We start from the raw sequence: 21,981 nt of genomic DNA on the forward strand, positions 1-21,981 counted from the left end.
CAATTTGTGCAATATTACTCAGTAGTAAAAAGAAACTACTACAAAGCTCATCATAAATTGCAAAAACATGCTGCATGAAAGTAGCCAATCACAAAAGAATACATACCGTTTAACTCCATGTATGTGAAGTTCTAGAAAAGGCAAAACTTGCCTTTAAGGATATAAATTAAATCAGAGGTGGGGGGAGGTTGACTTGGGAGAGACATAAGGGAATTTGGGGGTTGTGGAAAGGTTCAATAAATTGATTGGCGTGGTGGTTACACAGTGTGTACATTTGTAGAAATTCACTGACTATTTTTAAAATAGGAAAATTTTATTTCTGTAAATTAGGCCCGGATTTCTTGACTTAAACAACAACAAGAAGGGTCAGGAGTTTTAAGGAGAATTAACAGGGTAAAATGCCACAGGAAGTAAGATAATTCTGAGAAATGAAAAGAACTTGTTTCACTGCAAGAAGTGTGATTTTAGAAAACACCTTTATTGAAAAGATGTGTAGAATCCATGATGCAAGACATTTTGGTTATACTTACCTAGACTGAAAAATTCAAATAGAAAAGGCACAGACTATTCTATTTCAGTTAATGCTTCTCAAACTTCTATTTCAAATGTTTCTTTAATGTCCATAGGAATCACCTAAAGGTCTTGTTAAAATGCCGGTTCTGATTCAGGAAATCTTGGGTAAGATTTGAGATTCTACATTTCTAACAAAACACCAGGTGATTCTGATGCTGCTGGTTCATCCACTACACTTTAAGCAGCAAGAACACAAGTAACATTACTGAGGTATCGATGGTTTGTATCCAGTGCCAATTTGGTCTAGAAGTTTCGCAGATCTATGGAATCCATTCCTATCATCCTTTACATGCAGACTGACAACCCAGCCCGCTTCCTGTCTGTGAATGTAACCAGTGCAGGTGCTTATGATGCTGTGGAAAAAAACAGTGATTTTACATAGGCAGCCCTGGGTCCAAGTCCCAGTTCTGCTTCTAACCAACTATAATCTGAGTTAGTCATTCATAGCTATGAAATGAGAGAATAGTTCCGGTTTCTCCTAAACTGTTGTGAAGATTACAACAGAAAATGTAAGCGAAAGTATAGCACGAAGTACAACCTTAAAAAAATAGTGACTTAAAATGTCAAGCAAAGTAGGCAGAAGATTTCAAGTACCACACAGTTTGACAACAGGGCGGGACCTAAAAATATGAGGCGGGGCTCTGGGATTATCCCGTGGGCGTGCAAGGAATAGACCATATTATACGGAAGGGAAGCCCCATTTAAAAAGTAAGCTTCTGTATTTAACATTATCCCTAAAGGATGAAACCTGAAATCTGAACTTCTCCCTTATTAAATGTTTCAACTGGAACCTAACTCGACGTTCAGTGATACTACTTTTTCAGTCTAGTGATTTCAAACAAAATCCTACCCACGCATTTCTGTCCCCTTCTCCGATCCATTCGTCACTTTTCTGCCCCCGCCCCCTGCGGCCCCCGCCCGAGGGCAGTAGTTTCCACTACGCTGAAGGGGGAGGTGGTAACGGACTCCGGTATCTACTTGCCTCGAGGAGGGGGGTGTATCAGCAGCCACGTTCCAGAGAACCGTAAGAGATGTGGGCCAAGAGACTCGGAATCACGAGAAAATCCTAGCCAAGAACGCGGCGTCAGAGCAAGCGGAGAAAGGCAGGGCCCGCAGCCGCCTGGCCAGCGCGCAGCTTTGCTCTCGGCCGCGTTCCCCCCCGGCGCGTCCCCCTACCAGCCTCCGCGGGATGGCACCGGCGGGAGGGGGCGGGGCCGGGCGCGCGGCTACCTCCTCTGCTGCGGCCGCCTCCGCTGCGGCCGGAAACAATAGTGGAGGAGCCCGAGCCGTGCGGAACGGCTGCTGCGGCGCGCGGAGCCGACGGTAAAGACCTCGCGTCCCGGTCCCAGACCCGCAAGCGCCTCGGCCCCGCGATCCCGCGGTTCCGCCGCCTTCGCGCTCCGAGCCCCGCGGCCCTTCGCACTGCTCATCGCGGGGCGCCTGGACGGACAGAGAGTCGGACTCGGGTCCGCGGCTTCGTGAGGGACGGGCGCGCCCCCCCAACGCCGGATGTGGAGTGGGGGCCTGGCTCCCCGAGGCGTTGAGTCCCGGGCTGTCCGGCTGCCTTGGCACTTGGACGCCTTCTTGGGTGGGAAGAAGTCCAGGGCAAGGGGTCCCCAAGACTCCTACGAGCTCGGCTTGGACACCCCGGCTCCGGCCGTGTCCGACCCGTGCGGTGGAGACGCTGCCCGGCCTTCGATGCGGGTCCTTTGGACGCTGCCGGGACGCCCTTTTCGGGTGTTCGCGCTGGCACGTGTGTTTTTCTGCCGCGTATCTCTGATAGGAAGCCTCGCTACATCGAGTTAGCGAAACCCATCAATGAAGTTAGCAAAGCAGTGTCCCGAAGAGATCGTTTTTCCTGAATTTAACAGTGTGAAGTAGGTTGAAAGACCCCTGGCAGCGCTGCTAAGCATTCAGTGCCAGGGCCGGGGATGGGGCAGAGCAGAACACCCGCAAACCGCTTTCCTTCAGCTCACCTCCTCAACCAAATGAAGTACGAGATCAAAAAAGGCGCTCAGGCTTAGTGACGCCTATGGCAAGGCTTTAAGTTTTACTAGCTTTGTGACTTTACACGATAAAAGTGTGATACTCAAGTACAAGCATGGCGATGCTTGTTTGATGGGGCTGTGACATTAGATAAACAGCATCCTTCCCCTAGAAGTTCCTGTTATTGCCATACCGTCAAGTTCTTGAAATTGCATAACCTACCCTTTCTGTTTCTTAACAGGGGCACTATGAACGAAGAGGAGCAGTTTGTAAACATTGATTTGAATGATGACAACATTTGCAGTGTTTGTAAACTGGGAACAGACAAAGAAACACTCTCCTTCTGCCACGTTTGTTTTGAGCTAAATATTGAGGGTAAGGATACAGTATAGATTCATTTTAATGGCATGAACTTTACACAACTACTTTTGCTGAACTAACTATAAGGTAAAACTAAAATTTCTTGAATGATTGGCACTTGTGCCAAGTATGATGTGTGAAGATCTGTGGAAAATAAAAATTTATGGAAGGGAGGCCGAAGTTCTCACAGCTGTGAATTTAAGATAAATCTTTTCCTTTTTTTAATTCCCAGGGTACTAACCCCATTTTTGCTAATATAAAAACAAGGTATGAGCATTGAGTAGGAAACGTGTTTTCTGGTTTGAGACCCTATTAAATTGTCAGGTGGATGCTTTTGTTCGTTGTATATTAAGAACGAACATAACCAAACATTTACATGGATGAGAAAATGTAATTTAATTCCTTTGGCCTTTCATGCCGGTACCTGACTGAGGTGAACGAGAACTCTTTTCCCCAGTCATATCTTATCTGGAAAAACATTTTTAAATTTTTAGATAATTTCTAAAAGGTGATCACACACACCTTTAATAATTTTTAAAAACTAAAAAGGTTTTTTACATTTCTTAATAGTGATTTTGAAAGTATATGAAAGAGTTCTCCAACTATTAAAAAAAAGTCTGTTATTAAATGTACTATTTGTTTGGATTCGTGTACAGTTAATATGTGTATGGACATTAGTAGTTTGCCCCCAAGAAACATGTGGGATATGTTTCTTTAATCTTGATATTATGATAAAACTCAGATTTTTAAAAAAATATATTTATGACGCAAACTAAAACGAATCTTAATATTCTTGTGATTAAAAAGTTTATGTGTCATTTGAATTTTGAATTGTAACATATCAGTACAGAGATTTTGTTAGACTTTTAGTATTTAATTTTTTTTTTCCTGGGTTGTATATTTGAAAAATTTCATTACCTTTACCTTTTCTGTTAAGTAACTAGAGATGTGAAATGTTCTTATAGTTAATCCTAATGTATTTGTTGTTACTGTTTTCAGTTTCCTTTTGAGATTCCTGTTAGGACTTTTCAGATATTGTTGTAGGCACCAAATTAATATATTTAGCTATTCTGTAGTAACAAACCAAAATTATAATCATAAGTAGACACTAAAATCATAATAAATTGCATGACATTCATCTTCCCCTTACGATCGTATTGGTTATGTTAGTTTTGCCATTTTACCTTCTGGAAGAATTGTAGTTCCTGAGCATGATAGTTGATGGAAGATCATGGATTTCTTGGGAATAAATAGAATACATATAACTTGGGCCTTAATAAGTGTAGTAATTATAACTAATTTGAAAGGACTGACTTAAAAATATGATTCCTCTATAGCATTTAAATTACCATGTCCTTAATTATGCCAAGGTGACATCTAAATTTATGTTCTTTGGAAATAGAGTTGGCCCTATATATTCTTATACATTGTAGATTTTAATTTTGAATGGGCAAAGGCATTAGAAATGATCCAGCCCAAACCTGTATTTTAATTGAAGGAAACTGAGGGTCAAATAATAGAACTGTTCAAGGTTGCAGTGGTGATGGCAAACTGTCATTAGGTCCCAGGCACTGTAGTAAGCACCTTACGTGGATTATCGTATTGAATGAACTCAAAATAGCTCTGGGATGGCTTCTGTTATCCATTTTAAAGGTAATGGGACCTAACCATTGAGACCTTCAAGAAAGGCACTTTGAAGTCACACAGCAGTAATTGACATGCTGGGGTTTGAAGCCTGGTGATCTCCTTCCAGTATATATTTAAGTCCATTGATCTTTTGTCAATAGTTATTTTAATATCAGAAACCCATTTTCCTGAATCTTAATTAGCTATCCTTGCTATTCACTCAGCCAGCATTTCCTAACCAGTGCTTCCTAATAAATCATCATTAGTGATGTTCATGCTGTGATAGAATTCTTCCACAGAAACCTAAACTTCCATAATTGCTTTTCTAGCCTTTCAAAAATATGCCTTTCAACTTGTTTTCTGTCATTATATAGAGAACATACAAATATTCTTCAGGTACCACCTTTGTAAATATTTCATCTCTGATAACATCTATTTTAATATGTAAGCATAACATAAGTCATGTTGAAATAATAGTGATGTGTAACTTAAAAAACAAAGAGTTCTCAATTTGAATCAGAACTGTTTCATTTTATGCTCTACATACACTGAAGATTTTAGATTTTAAGATGTGAATTAAACTTCATGGAGAAAAATTATTTCAGAATTAAATTTTCTTCTCCATTTATCTGATGTTGCTCTTCCAAATATATACATTTTTATACTTAACTACAGTGACAAGCTAGTCTATTGTAACCATTTTAACTTAATGTCATAAGATTATTATAGGAGGAAAGGGAATGAGAACTCTGAATTCCACAAAATTTCAGTTTTCATATCAGTATACAGGTCTTTAAAACTCAATGAACAAAAGTGATAATAAAGTAATCACATACCTGAAAAATAACAAGGTATATTCTGGTCTTTGTCAATAAATCTTTTAAAGTGTTTTAAATTTTCTCTTCCTTATGAAGTTGTTAGCACAATACCAGCCAATAAATATTAGAATATAAGAGGAACTTTTAAAAACAATAGCATTTAACTACAGTAGTTTGGTGTAAGTCTTTGTAGTATGGTAATGTTGCTCTTACTTGGTTTCTTAGTTTACTAATTGCTAAATTTGTTCTAAAGCATTCTATAGTCTCCAAGAGGCCAGTTTGAAGAATAATAACAGTTTACCTAATTTTGAGTCCACACATTTGTAGTAAACAGGAAATTTTGTATCTTTTGGGTTGTTGATTACATCAAATCAAAACTGGTCCAATCAAATGGCCTGTTGTTTAAAGCTGTGTACCTGCATATATTTATAAATGAAGACGAAAGAAGAAAGAAATAACAAAAGACAGTCAAATCTTCTTGGAGAGATTTCGTATTCTGAGCATGGTTCTAAATTGCCTTTTTTCTGTGACTTCACAGTAATTAAAAGGAAATGGTACCTATATTTTTTATACTTCCTTGTATACTTCAAGGACCTAAGAAATGTACTTTGAGGACTTAACTGTTTTGAAATGCTTGCAAGATTGATTTTTCTTTGTACCTGTAATTCACATTAAAATAACTTGTCTACTTCTAGGATTAGAAAACAGATGCATAAACTTCCTAATACTCATGGCCTATCCTAGGCTCTAAGACACTATAAACTTTTTTATGCATGTATAATCAGATACTCTAATATGCATCATAGTTCATGATACTAAAATCTTTACAATTAGTGACCATATTACTACCTTTCCCTAAGCTATTGAGGCTGGGAAGAAGATAGCCCAGGATAGTCAGGAGCCAATAATAAAACTCAGCTGTAATGTAACAAAGTTGGAAATGAAGCTAGAGGGGACAAAAGTCCAGGACTCTAATCTGTTACTTCATACAGTTTTCATTTTCTGCCAAAAGACTGTGCAAATAATTTTTAGAGCATTCTTACCTTCCTCTAATAACTGACTTCCTCTCTTTTCTTTTCTGTGGAGATAAACTTTTTTATAAAACTGGATTGGGGGCGCCTGGGTGGCTCAGTCGGTTAGGCGTCCAGCTTCAGCCCAGGCCATGATTTCACGGTTTGTGAGTTGGAGCCCCACATTGGGCTCTGTGCTGACAGCTCGGAGCCTGGATCCTGCTTCAGATCCTTCACTCACGCTCTGCCTCATTCTCTCTCTCTCTCTCTCTCTCTCTCTCTCTCTCTCTCTCAAAAATAAATAAACATTTAAAAAATTAAAAAAAAAAAAAAAAAAAAGACCGGATTGGTTCCTCTTATGCCAAGCAAAGTTTTCAGTCCAACTTGATGGTTGATTAGTAAGCACCACCAATGCTTACTAGGTCGTCTCCGACTTCATTCTCCCCCTAATTTGTTGAAGCTTCTAGAAACTTTTCTAGAAGCTGACCCAAATTCATATCCTTGGTAATCTTTCCAGCAAGAAAAACCTATAGGTGTTTTCTCACTGGTGAGCCCAGTGCTTACTTTTAATCTTGTTCTTCCTTGATTTTATGTCTTTGACCAAAACATTGTTCACCTGGTTAGTAGTCAGTAGTCAGTGAGCAGTTTGAATCTCAACATTAAATCCTGATTCAGTTTGGTTGTCAAGACTGGTCATTTACTACTCAAAGTCTGCCAATAGCTCTTCCTTTGTCCTGCTTCTGACACACTAGCATCTTTCCACTTAAGTAAAAAGATCCACCTCTTGTGATAGGGAAACTGTATCTGGCATTAGCCTCTTGTTTCATATAATTGCAAATGTGATATATTGGTATTAACTAAGAGAATACTTTTATTTTTTTTAATTTTTTTATGCTTATTTATTTTGGATAGAAAGAAAGAGTGTGAGCAGGGGAGGGGCAGAGAGAGAGGGAGACACAGAATCTGAAGCAGGCTCCAGGCTCTGAGCTATCAGCACAGAGCCCGATGTGGGTCTCAAACTCACGGACTGCGAGATCATGACCTGAGCCGAAGTCGGCCACTTAACCAACAGATCCACCCAGGTGCCCCGAGAATACTTGTAAATATAAAGCTCAGTGTGACTTTTAAACTTTAACTTGGCTATCTTTGATATACTTAGAAATACAGGCACAAAGTTAATTCTTTAACTGCCTTTTAATGTCACTTTAAATAAATTTGAATGCTTTTTAAATGGCTGCAACAGTAAAACCTCATTATTTGGACAGGAGTAGGGAGGGATGAAAGTGGAAAGTAGTTTTAACTGGTGATAAGTTTAAATTATAGAATACTTTAAAAGAAAAATAATTGAATCTAGGCTAACAGAATCTAATGAAGACTTGTGACTTAACTACCAACCCATTTATAAGGAGCCAGGTTCTAGAATCATCCCTGTGCTAATTATGTTTGCCTCTTTTTAGTTACTCCCAGCTTTTCCTCCCTTTTAACTTTGTGAAGCTTTCTAATTCTAAAGTCTAGGATGAATTTAAAACCTAGATCATACACAAATTTTGATGGGGAAGATACATCTATCAGGAATGAGATCTGGCCGCAAATAACAGGAAATCCAAATAATAATGGTGAAATAAAATGGAATGGATATTTATATCTCCCATATAAAAATAAGTTGGACCTGGACTTGGTATGATAGCTCCCTGATCAGAAGGACTCAAGCTACTTCTGTTTTTCTATTCCACTTCCCTTACCACATACGTAACTATCTTCAAGGTCATCTCATGAGCCAAAGTGGCTGCTGGAACTCCAGCCATTGCTTCCTTATTCTCAGACAAGAAAGAAAGGACAGCAGGACATCTGACAAAAGATGCATGTTAGCAGTCTTGCATCTAAAAAGGGGTTTTTCGTGAAGTCCCAGCTAATAGTTTCTTACACATTTCATTGCCCCTGAGAGAAGCTGCTCCAAATAACGTCAGTGTTTCACAAAGATGGGACAAAGGATATTGAGTAGGCAAGAAGTAAAATCAGGCAGAGAGGGGCCTTCCTAGTAATTAAAGGTTATTCCATGTTGGAGACAAACTATTTGAGCTACAGCTAATACTAACAAGTAATGCTCTGATGATTCTTCCAGTCCTGGAATTAGAACTGGAAGGGATTTTAGCAGAATGAGGGATTGTATTCTGAGGATGGGCATGCAGGCAGATCACATATGGACTTGTTGCCAGAAAGCTGTAAGAGTTTTGAAGTATCTAACCTATCTCATTATGTATCATGTAAAGATTGATGTTACTGTTCTGAAAGAGGTCCCCCAATTTTTGTCTGGAAGAAATTTGTGTGGTTAAGCAATTTACAGATTATGAACTTGGGAAAACTTTTCCCTCCTCTCTCCCAGACTCTGTTCATGGTAGACTCACATGGTTTCTACCTCCCTCATACTTTTACAGGGAAGATTGCTTTTCCGCAGCCGGGTGCATCTGCCACTGCTCACTTCTGTTCTGCTGATTAAGCACATGGGTCCTAGACTCAGACCTGGCCTTGCATTTGACCCTGCCACATAACTAGTTGGGTCTTCTTGGCAAGATATCTAAGTTTTTGTGTCATACTGGTTCTCAAATGTGACCAGTAAGAGCAATTTCCTATTTGTATTTCTTAACCTTGAAATTATTGTGCCAAAATCTCATTCCGAAGGCTGAACTCCCATAGTTGCCATTTGTTCCAAGAAGAGCACTTGGCAAAATAAGCAGTGGATCTCAGGTTTGTTTGTTCTTGATGCTGAGGATGAAGCTGCAGAGTAGCAAGCAGTGATTGGGAGCACAGGTTCCTAAAACTGCTCCAGAGGCCCAACACCTCCAGCTGGGGCACACACTGCAGAGCCAGACTGAATTCAAATTCCCATTCACCAACCAGGAGAACTTGGGCAAGTTGCTTAAGTGTATTATGATCCTGTCAATTCAGCTGGAGGCATATGCCTATCTGAGTTTTAAGTAGGAAATGATTAAGATTTATTTTCTTTAGTGATACAGTGTATAGTTAAAATACCTGTAGAAATGACTAGAAAGGTTAGAAAGCCTGACTTTGCCTACTGATTTTTAAGCATAACCAAGCATTTATTAGAGCTAACAGAGCTCTCCCGTCAGGACTAAGAAGTAAGTGGTAATATTCCCAATATATATGTGGTGAAATAAAGGCTCTGGGGTCAAGTAAACTTGCCTAAAGTCACATAGACAGTAAACGACACAGAAAGGATTCCAATCAGGTGTCTCATATCAAAGCTGATGTACCACTGTGTGAAATGGACATTTCTGTTTCCTTTGTCATATTTTAACAGCTTAAATTGTAGACCAGCACCTCTATAATGATGCCATTCACTCATTCACTCACTGGTTTTCTTGATGTTTTTGAGTGGTCCTGATAATCTGTATAGGTTTCTTTAAAAAAAAAAAAAAAAAAGAAAAGAAAAATTTAATGTTGGCCTCCTCTGTCCTAGGCTTTTCATCCTCACTCTGGGCTTTCATAACCTTTTATACGATGAAAACTAACAAAACAACCCCTTGCCTCCTCCTCCTTCCCTTCACCCCCACCCCCAGCTATACATCAATATATGTAACTAATTTTTAGACATCTTCACCTATGTAACCAATAAGTACTTCCAAGTTACATGTCTAAAGCTTTAAGCTGTTATTCCTACCCTAGCCATATCTCTTTTCAGAGTGAGTGAATGAATAAATAAGTAAATTCCCCTTCTATCCCTGAAACCAAAAATATCAGAGTTGGAAGTCAAGGGTGGAGAAGGTAAAGACTTAGATGCCTAACTAAAATCTGTGTAGGTTAGCTCCACAGAGAGAGCCTGCCTGTTTCTTAATTCTTAGAAAGTTACTTCTCAAAGGATCCCTCCCTGCCTTTTAATTCTCCTCCCCCCAGCCCCTCCCCACCACCACTACTCTCCCCAATATTCTTTTCCTCATAGTACCCTTTTTTTTCATGGCACTTGTTATAATTGTTTACTGTAGTTCTTTGCTTGTGTGTTTGTTTAATGTGCTTCCCTCCCCCCCCCCCATTTGTAATTCTGTAAGGACATGGATTTATTTTAGAGTATGTTTTGTTTGCTAGTACATAATCAGCAGTAGCACAGGACTGGCAAAGAGAAATGAATAAATATTTGACTGAAGACTGCATCAATCTAAAGGAGACTTTAGAGTACTGTTTCTCTTTACATTATTTTTCCTTTAAACTTGCTCACACTGAAACTTTTCTACTATTTTTCTGCCCTTTTAGAGAATTTCATGAGATCTTTTTGGAGTCTACTAGAAGTTTTATGAATCTTAACTAATAGAACTTTGTACCATATTCAAAAAAATAAGATGTGGCCAATAATACTAATAGTGATAATTGGTTCTTTTTCAGTCAGGGTAAAAAACAGACATAAGTATTTTTCCCCAAATACAGAGCAAGAAGTTTTAACAGGGCTGTGTCAAGAATGGGAGTTTCTAGATTCGTTTTACGCATTGCATTTCTCTTTTTCTGGACACCCCAACATAGTGTTGTGTGCTCATAATGATGACCCCTAGGCATTTGATGACCCTGAGTCCTCTTTAAATCAGTGATAAAAATATATTCGTTAAATCAGTGATTTAAAGTTGAAAACAAGGAAGCAGAATATACAACCCAGAATATCTTAGTAATAAGAACATCATAATTATAAATAAAAAGGATTTGTTAGAATGTTAAAAATGTGGCATTCTGGTTCAGCTTCATAATTCTTTCATCCCATTGTGTTGACAAAGATGAAAAGTATTTTATGAGATATGGAAATAAATTAAATCTAGATTGAAAATCTTTAATATGTAGGTCAAAATTATCTATTCTCAGTAAATGGATATGATTTATGTGACTTAAAATAATTTAAAACTGTTACTGAAAAGTTGATAAAGAGAAATCAGCTACCCAGAAATAAAAGGGTAATTTTTCTATCACATGCAAAATAATGTCCTGTGAAGAAAGAAGACAAAGGTAGGTTTCTCTGTTCTCTGGAAGAAGTGAACTATCACTCTCAAGTTAGGAAGAAGCTAGTTCAACTGTCAGTAAATACTTAAGGGACTTACGCTTTCAGATAAGAGACTTATTTAAATAATAGGTATTGTTTGTCGAGTATTGTACAGTTTACGTGCGTTGTTTTTATTGTTATCCCAATTTGATGAATAAGGAAAGTGAGCAGACAGGCTAGGTAACTGGTCCAAAATTGCACAGCTTACAAGTTCAAACCTAAGGTCTCTGATTCCAAAAAACCAAGTGCCTAAATCATTTCTGCTTCCAAAGAAAATTACATGAACTATTAAAATTTAGGAGGTATTAAGTTAGGCAAAGTCAGAGGTGAATTATACAAATGTGAATATTGAGGCAAGGAACAAAATCTGGGTCTCAGGAGACATAAAATTTTTTAAAATTATTTCTCCCCATGATATTAATACATGTTCAGTGGAATATCTGAAAATATACATTTCTGATGACTTAAGAGAGTAGGATGATGCAGTCTCCACATGGATTGTAATCTCAATATGTTGTAATCTCAACAATCTGTCAAGAAAATACAATTTTTAGAACCCTTGGATTGGGCTGGTAACGATCAGAGTGAAGGGAACACACCTGTGACTATCTTGCCGCTCCTGCCCAGAAAGGATAAGCTTATTGAGCTGTAGACTGACATTTGCTAGAGAATCATGCAGGTGTCGACTGGTAATGAGGCAGTGGTTCTAACACTGTTCTCTGTCCTCCCAACCATCTGGGTAATGGAGGCTTACCCTGATTATCAGTCTTTCAAGAGGGAATAGGGATCTGAGTAAATGGATGCAGTCAGTGCAAACACAAGTGAAAATGTTAGCACCATTCCTGGAAATTGCACACCATGGTCCTTTTGCTCATTGGCCTCAATAAGTGCCTGGGGCACTTTCAGAAAGAGAAAAATAGGTAGTTTATGAGATGAGTTTTCTAGTTTCTGAGTTTAGAAGGTAATGAGCATTGAACTTAACTACATCAATAGAAGATTTTAGAAATACTTAGAACATATTCAGAAATACAGCACCTCTGCTGATATTCTGCTTAAAAAAAACTTAAATTTTCCAGTGTTTATTACTGAAAATAAAGACCTCATACCTTTATATTTGCATAGTACTTTAGAAAGTGAAAGGTGCTTTTACAGCACCTTAATCTCCACATTATATAGGAAGTTAACATTGTGAATTTCAAATATAGTAATACATGAAAAATGTATAAGTGATTAAAATCAAAGAGGCTAACACTGAAAACTTATCAAAATGTGGTAACTATAGTTCTAGTTAGAGTGGATTTAAATTATGCTAATCCAATTTGGCACACCATATGGTCCATTACGATTTTGATAAGGGGAATAAACCCATTAAACACAGCCTTGGATTTATAGTTTGTAATAAGGGAAACTTGCCTGTTTGTTTACAAATAATTTTAAACTAGCGTATCTCTGGTAATTTTTTGCCATTCCTGTCTCAATTGTATACCAGTAAAGCAGAATAATTTGTGTGTACCCATTAAAATCTAAATCTCATAATTAAAGCTGTGTGGTTGGGTCCATAGCAATTTTTAAGCACAATTATTCAGTAAATATTAACTAAGCAACCACTCTGTGCTGGAAGTTATTCTAGTAGCTGAGGATAAGACATGGAATAAAACAAACATAAATCTCATAAAGCTTATATGAGAGGAGGGAAAAGACAATAGAATAAATTAATTATATAGTATGTTGGAAGAGGATATGGGATTATTTGCCTTTATGAAGTATAGATTAAATCACTAGTATATTTTTCCATGTATTACCTTACTTGAAATTTACACTTAATGTTCATTTCTTATGAAATAACGTGGAGATTAAGTAGACAGTGAAAGCACCTTCCAATCTCTAAAGTGCTATTCAAATATACTTAAATGACATTTTTAATATCTAAAACTTAGGATAACTGTTGGAATAATATCTACAATGAATGTAGTGAACAAAAATTGCTAGTCTGATTTGAAAACAGAACCCATATGTTAAAGTTTAGGGGTATTGGGGAGTGTTTCAAAATTAACATAAAGTACTCTTCATATTTTTGTATTTCTATCTTTAAATACTTACAGATCTTTAAGTATTGGGTACAATGTAAAATATTTTCAAGTTTTTGTATTCTTTCTACTTCCTTACTAACACTGTTTGTTAATATATTTGTCCTGATAACATTTCTGTTTATTATTAAAATATTCTTTATAATCTTGATTATGTTACTTTGGCTTATTCAGAGTATTTTCAGGATATTAACAATCAGTTTTCAACTCCGTGTCAAGCAACATTTTGATTGTATTTCTGCTACGAAGTAGAATAAATATATATAGATTAAATATAACAGTATAGAAAAAATATAATTCCTACATACTGTAACAGAAAGTTCTCCCAAAAACTCAGTTTTAGGTTACCAGTGTATTAACTAAATGTGTCTGGTAAATACCAGCCGCAAGTATCTTGAGAAAGAAACTAAAATCTCACAATTCTATATCCAGTTAGGACTAGATGTAGAAAAATATCATGCTTTTTACAGACTGTCTTTTCTACCACCCACTCTTCTTAATTCATTTATTTACTCTCTCCTCCATTTGTTGTAACTTCTGCTTACTCATCATCTTGCCTACCTACAGTTACTATCTCTGTATCCTGGCAGATTGACCAAAAAGATGGTTAGAGTGGCAGAAATGCTCATGTCTCCCATACTTAAAAGAAAAAATCATAAACCATATGATTTCTTTCCCTGAAACCATAGTTCTTGGAAGAGTCGTGTTCATTCAGGGTCTACTCAGTCCTCCCATCCTATCCTTCAGTGCCCTTACAATTTGCCATCCTCCTTTACTCTCACTAGTGACCTCCTTATAGTCAATGCAGTAAATAGTCTCATGTTCGTGCCATTATCAAAATCTGACATTTAACATTTTCTTTTGAAACACTTGACTCCATGGGTTCTGTGAGAAAAGAGCTGTGTCCTCTTATTTCTGCCCACTTTTCTGTCTTCTCGGGTTCATTGCCAGGTACAAGTCCCTAAAATACTAGTGTTTCATTGAATTCTGTCCTTCTTTTGTTGCACTCATCTACTTCTTTCATTGACATGTCTTTAGCTATACCTCTGTACTATACCATAGACACATTGCCAGGCCAAACCAAATCTTTCTTCTGAGTGCCAGACCTGTATATTCAACTGTCTTGAATATTTTGTGCCTTCCATTTGAATATTTTGTACCTGTCTTGAATTTAAGTTTCTCAGAACTAAATGGATCTCTATTTCCATATACACATGCATTTTATATTTCATTCATCTTTGGTTCAAATGGAACTCTGGGATCCACATGCAGAGATTTTGATTTCATAGGTCTAGAGTTGATCTTGAAATTTGCATTTTAACAAGAGTCCCAGCTAACTATTCTGCAAATGATCTCAGGACCAAACTTTGAAAAACTGCCATTAGTGAATGAATGGTTCCTGGTTCTTCAGGACTTTCCATGTAGAGTTGTGTAGGTACAATGATAATGTAGCCCAGAATCTGATCTAGGCTCTGCTGTTCAAGCTGTGTACCCTGGTAGGGATGACTTTCCAATATATAAAGGCAAGTTGGCCTATGGCCTAGCAGCAGGTCCTGTCTGTTACCCGACGGCTTCCACCCGCCCTCTCTTTGCACTCTGTCCCTGAGTCCTATTGATTCTCTCCCATTTGTTTCCTACTTTTCATTCCCACTGCTATACTTGTTTCCAGGCCCTTTTTCCTCCTTACCAATATTACTCCAAGACTACTTAATTAGCTTCATAGATTTAATCTTTTTATCCCCACCGCTACCCTACCTCCCCAGTTCTTTCTCAGTATCACCAGAAAGGTCTTTTACTTTAAAGACCTGATCATGCCATTCACTGTCATAGAACTAACTATCCATTGACTCCTTGCTATTTTACTCAGATTATTAGCTTCCTAACACAACACATAAAACATGTCATGGCTGGGTTATGTCTATTCAACTGGCCACCTTCATCTTTCATTACTCTTCCAAAGGCACTCTACAAGCCAGTCTGTGTGCCAACTCTATCTCTGTCTTTCTCACTCTGGTTCATTCCCTCCATTTCTTTCTCACTTCCATGTCTTTCTAAGTTTCCTCTGTCTTAAATGCCATTTCCTTCTCCTTCCTCCTAGTATGCAACTGCTCAACTTTTAGAGTACATGTATTAAATAAAGGCGATGATAAACAACATCAATGCCTGTGTTCAAGGAGCAGTGTGAGGGTCACATCAAATGATGAGTATAGAGGAGCCTTGTGGTAAATATAGTATATGAAACAAATGTTAGTATTTAAATTCAAATATTAGAAGGATCTGAAAAGATGAAATACTGCTTGTATATTGAACATCTTCTCCATTGACAAAAATAATTTAATGTTTTATTGTACATTGAGGAGGTTTGAATTTACCTGATTTTACCTTTCTATGATTTGGTTTCATTAGGTTTTTCTGCTCTAGCTTTCATTTCTGTTTTGTAGCAGCTGCTCAGCAAATCCTTTCACCATACATTCTTTGTTTTTTTAATCAACAGTATGAACTGTCTTCACTTATCAGTGTCTTTTTCCCTTACTCTCTTTGGGTCCTTGGGTCATCACCGAGGATTGCCAGATAAAACGATAACATGGTTATGATTTTTCTTTGGAGAAGAGGAACTGCTTTCATTTGAAGGAAAATACTTTTCCTTGCTAGATACATTGTTCGCCTAAGAAAATTCTCACAGTCTTGAAAAAATTAAGAATCTTAGGTATGTGTGTCTTTTACCATTATCAGTATCTCCATCTTTTTTCTTTCACTTAGTTCAATGGAACATACAGTCCAATACTAAAAGCATAATTTGTCTTAGACTAAGGAATGCAGTGTTCTTTCCCAAACCAAAACGTATTTATTCCTAGACATTTTTAAAAATGTTTTTCACTGAAAAAGCAAATAATGCCTATTACAGAAAAATCAAAATATAGGAAATAATAAGAATATTAAGATTCATAATGCCACTCATCTACCAACAATCTCTTGATATTTTTGGTGTGTTCTTCTAAATTGTTTTCTGTAGTAGACTATGTATGTGTATGTGCATGCACACATATGTAGTAAATTGTGTTTAAAAATGAAATCAAGCTATATATAGCATTTAATAATCAGCCTTTTCATTTAATATATTAGGAATATCTTTTTCATGCTAGGTAAAATTTTCTGCTTTTTTTAAGGTTGCAGTCCATTGTACCCTAATTCATTTAACCACTATCCCATTGCTAAATGTTTAGCTTGTTTGCAGTTTACCAGTACTAAAACATTGTTATATGTACATTTTTTATGCATGTCTGATTAAATTCCCATTTCATTGTAGTTTAAATTCCCAGAGGTAGACTTTTAGATCAGAGTCCTGTCCCAATTTGTAGTCCTATCATTTGTTTCAATGGCTTCCATTACTGCTGAATTAGGACCATGTAATCTTCCAGTTAAAAAACAAAACAAAACAAAACAAAACAAAACAAAAAAAAAAACTATTTGTTTCATCATGGGAAAATTTTATTTTATGTCAGTTCACCAACCCCTTTGTTTATTTCTTTCTACTCTAGAATTACTATGATGCAATTATAACACAGTCATAATATTTCTATGTTTAGCATCATGCAATATGATTTATCAATTATTTTTTTAATGTTAGTTTTTCTTATCAAATGGTTAGTGAATTGTAATGATTGTTTTCCATCAGCCTGAATTTTTACCATTTACTACCTATAGTAGTAAGTGACTTATACATGTTTTAAAATTCACTAGCTAATATATCCCTATTAGATGCTACCATTTAGCATCTATTTAAGGAATAGGCAACTAGAGTTTCAGGAACCATGATTCAAATTTATGCAAAAAGTTGAAATGCAAAACTGAGGTTTTAAAATAGCTGTAGGACAGCTTTTCATTTTTTTTCCCCTCATTTGTAAGAAAATAAATCATTCATAACCTTTACTGGGCAGACAAGGTTTCAGGAGATAAAGGGCAAAGAATTCATATGTCTATCATATTTCTTGCGTTGGAACCTATAATTTTACTTTGTCATTATGATTTTCCCTGTTTATCTGGTGTTACTATAAAAGTGGATTTCTTTTTTTTACAGTCTCTTTTGTTTAAGTAACATGTATCATTTTAACTTTATGTATCTTTAGGAATGTTGGGATTTTTTGTTTTTTTCTGCAAATTAGTGTCTCTTTGTGCCACATATAAAACAGCTCAATCATACTACAGTTAATTAGAGTAACTTTTTTCTTAAGTGTATTTATTTTGAGAGAGAGAGAGCACAAGCTGGGGAGACTGTGTGTGGGAGGGGGGGGGAGAGAGAGAATCCCAAGCAGACTCCATGCTGTCAGCACAGAGCCCAGTGTGAGGCTTGATCCCTTGAACCATGAGATCATGACCTGAGCTGAAATCAAGAGTTGGACACTTAACTGACTGAGCCACCCAGGCACCCCTGATTTGAGTAACTTTTGGGGAGTCTTTTATACAGCTTCATGCACAAAAACAATTTTTTAATGTCAGTATACTCAGAGCTCTTTTGGGGAAAATGAAACAAGTAGATGTTTACTTGAGTCAGTTGGATTATTGACTTAAAACTTTTTATAGTATCATGTTTTTTGTACCACCAAAAAATTACAGTCTAAATTTGACATATTTTAATGTACTAGACAAATTTAGCCTTTTATATTGTAGGCTGCTGTAAGCTTAGTAGCCCATATTAAACCATTAGTAAGAACATGGACAGCTTCTATCCATGTTCTCGTTCCAAGTACACTTTTGCTTAATTACTTCCAGACAGACTGCCCTGTCCAATTTGGTAGCCTTACCACAGTATGGTTATTAACCTTAATTAAAATTAGATAAGGTTAAAATTTTAGTTCTTGGTCATGCCAGCTACATTCAAATGCTTAATAACTGCATGTGGGAGTGGCTACTATTGGATAACAGTTATAGACCATGTCCATCATCGCAGAATGTTCTGTTAGACATTGCTAGTTAAAAAACAGGTAGCTAGGAGTGCTTGGGTGGTTCAGTCAGTTGAGCATCCGACTTTTGGTTTTGACTCAGGTCATGATCCCAGGGTCATCAGATAGAAGCCCATGTTGGGATTCAGATTCATTCTCTCTCTCTCTCTCTCTCTCTCTCTCTCTCTCTCTCTCTCTCTCTCTCCCCCCTGCCCCTCTCCTCTGCTCGTGTGTATGCTCTCTCTCAAACAACAACAACAAAAAACAGGTAGCTAAATTAGGGAATAGAATTGAATGTGGACTTATTTTTTGTACCATTAGTAATAAACAGTTGTTATGTAGGTGTGTTCCCCAGTTTTCCAACTGTTAAAATGAAAAAGTAAAATTCACTGAGAGGTTTTCTTTTTGACAAGTCATTTGCAGTTTATAGATCTCCTTTCATTACCAGACCTCAGTTCCTTCATTATTAGAGATTGAGGTTTATCTTTTAACATTGTCTCTCAGAACTCATTGCTTATTGGAATTTGCCCTTATAATTCATTTACTGGATTAAGCTGTTTAACGGCTTAATCCTTCTCCTAGCACATACAGTAACTTGAGAATGGAATAAACATCTCTAAACTGCAGTCTGCTGTCTAAAGACCACCTGTTGATATATCTTCCCTTAGGGCATTGGTTCTCAAAATGTAGAAAAGCAGGTTGCTGAACCCATCTGTATATTGGCTTACTGTGGTTGCCAGCAATTCCATCTGCTAAATGCAGAGATAAGCAATTACCTATTACTTTTTAACAGTATGTTCAGTACTTGAATATGACATACTCTTCAGTGGCTCCTGAGTTAGCTAAAGGCATGGGGTGGGAGGGAATAGGACACTGTTAGCATAGTAGTCACTAAAGCACTTGGGCATCCAATAAAAATAGAAGCCTGGCCTATTATGGGTATGGAAAGGAAGTGGGTGCTCCAACTATGTATCCTTGCCTTCCTGCCTTTGGTCTAATTTCCCACCTTTAGCCCCATGGCAGGATAGACAATCTGAGCATCCTCACACTGAGTGGCTGTGATGGGCAATAGATACAGTGGTAATAACTCTTGTTGAATCCTAGCTTGCCTGTTCCTGCTTGCTCATCAGATGCAAAATAGCCTGGTCAAGTTAGGTGTCAAAGCATCATTGGGACAAGCAGTTTTTGCACCAAAGCAATTCAGATCTGTATCACTGCACAGTCTTGGTATATAGCACACGTGTCACTAGTTGGCAGCCTGGCCGCAGAGCCTGCTGGGTCATAGGTACCCTGCACACTCAGGAAGGAAATGATAAGGACTGTTTTGGATTAAAGAGAACTTGCCCTATTTTCAGATGGCAGCTGCTTCTCACTACTAGCCAGTTGCTGCCAGATCTTCAGATTTGGCTTTTAAGAGAAACCAAGAAACTGAAAACTATAAGTAGATATAATTTTTTTCTTCTTTTAATACACTTGTAGGCTAAACAAAACTTGTCTGCAGTATGGGTGTGGGTGTGCTACGTCTATTTACAGAGCTTTTCCTCTATTCCTTTTATCAGAAATGGGATCAGATCCTCCCAAAGAAGTAACATCTTAATCCTTTTAGTCTTTCTTAGCACAACAAAGTTTAGCTCTCCTCCCATTTTTACAATTAACACTTTAAAGAAGCTCAAGATTACTTCTTAATATGAACAGCACATAAACATGCAGGTACTTGTACTCCCTTTCTTAGCAACTAAGATAAGATCATCATAAAAAGAAAAACATCTTAACTCTTGGAAAACTCTTTAAACTGGGCAAAATGTGAGCTTGCATAGAAAAGATTCTGAAGCAATACCACACGAATTGTTGCACAAATGTTGGTCATGTTTGAAGGCAAAATGTTTCAAATTTCTTCACAGCATGTTAACAGCCTGGAACTTAAATTTATAACTAAAATTTCCTTGCCTTATTTAAATATTAAGAAAGAACACACAAACCCACAGTTTGGAATACCAACACTGCCAGTTGTCTAATTCTGTTTTATGTTTGAAGTAAAACTTGAAGAGCTTGCTCTCTTAGAGCTGTCCAGTCTCCTACTGATGTGCTAACGTGTGTATTCACAGCTTTACATCCAACGACTGGTTGTGTTCTGTTTGCTCTGCCTAAGGAGCACCAAATTATATGAAGCCATTCCTTTGACTGGGAAATGAAGTTAAGTAATCAAATTCAAATGAACTCTAATGGACGGAGTCCAGTAAGGCAGGATTGGAGTAAGTCAGATGACGGGATTCAGGGATGTGTAAAGTAGAAAGCCATGTGGCATCAGTGTAGTCCACTGAGAAACAGTGCTGTTTGACAGGACCAACTGGTGAGCCATCAAGAAAAGATTGCTTTGTTTACCTCATTACCACCAAATCCCAAATAAGGTCTTCAAGAGGCTGGAGGTGAAATCCAAGGATGGGGTGCCTGCGTGGCTCAGTCGGTTAAGCATCCAACTACGGCTCAGGTCATGATCTCACAGTTGATGAGTTTGAGCCCCACATTGAGCTCATTGTTGGCAACTCAGAGCCAGGAGGCTGCTTTAGATTCTGTGTCTCCCTCTCTCTCTGCCCCTCCCCTGCATGATCATGCTCTGTCTCTCTCTCTCTCCCAAAAATAAGCATTAAAAAAATTTTTTTTTTTAATCCAAGGATAATGGGACATGTAATACAACTTGCTAAGCGTTTGGGTTTTGTTCCTATTTTTTAGTGTCACTTAAGAGTCTCATCTTATTAGGGAAAAAGAGACATGTTGCTACGATAGGCAGATTAAATATAAGCATGGAAATATCCTTATTTTAAAAGGGCAACCGTGGCAGGTAGACAGAAAAGTCTATATTTGAGTGACTTTGCTCTTCTGTGGGTTTAACCAAGTTTTCTTAAAAGTAAATTGATCTTAAAGAGGGACTTAAAGAATAGAAATGGGGATAGCATGCCAGATGGGTTAGTGGGAGGGTTTTCAAAGTATGTGAGAATGGTATAACAAAATCAGAGATGAAAGTGGGAAAAGATAAAAAAGAAAAAACTATTGAATAGGAACAGCTTAACTTTTTAAAATACCCCCGTTCATACAGAAATATACTGCCTGTGTAATTCTAAATGGCCTCTCTCCAGAGCAGCTAATACTTAAAAAAAAGCAGTCATGGTTGCCAATTAAGGTCTTGGTTCACTAATAAAAATGACTTCATGACAAAAAAAAAAAAACATTACATGGACCTTTTTGAAGTATGATTTAAAGAAGTTTTTATAATAGGATGTCAATTACGTTGGCCTTCAACATTTTTATTAGTGAGGAAGTTGTAGCGCAGTTTTTGTTGAACTGGTTTGGAAACTCCTTATAACTCAGCTCTTCAAAAATATCAACTCATTTAATTGCATTTAGATTCATTCCTTTTCAAAAGCTGCTAAGGAAACAAATTGGTGCTCAGAGCTGTTTACACTTGTAAATGCAATTAAAATTGAAAAGTCAGTAGGGAAACTCACTGGGATCTCTGATAATAGCAATAGTTGTTTCTTTTATAATAAT

The 21,981-nt window shown here is 37.3% G+C and overlaps 1 protein-coding gene across 2 annotated transcripts in view; it reads left to right on the plus strand.

Moving 5' to 3' along the window:
* Positions 1–1,773: 1,773 nt before the first annotated feature.
* Positions 1,774–21,981, plus strand: part of CC2H21orf91 (chromosome C2 C21orf91 homolog) — a 32,196-nt gene continuing 11,988 nt past the window's right edge. Inside the window, exons 1-2 of one of the 2 annotated variants that reach the window (XM_053221832.1) lie at positions 1,774–1,895; positions 2,801–2,934. In XM_053221832.1, coding sequence (XP_053077807.1) covers positions 2,808–2,934 — 127 coding nt within the window. In that variant the 5' untranslated portion in view covers positions 1,774–1,895; positions 2,801–2,807. The remainder of the gene's footprint in view (positions 1,896–2,800; positions 2,935–21,981) is intronic. The other variant, XM_053221833.1, reaches the window with a different exon arrangement.

This window comes from Acinonyx jubatus, chromosome C2 (assembly GCF_027475565.1).
Source record: "Acinonyx jubatus isolate Ajub_Pintada_27869175 chromosome C2, VMU_Ajub_asm_v1.0, whole genome shotgun sequence".
Taxonomy (NCBI): domain Eukaryota; kingdom Metazoa; phylum Chordata; class Mammalia; order Carnivora; family Felidae; genus Acinonyx; species Acinonyx jubatus.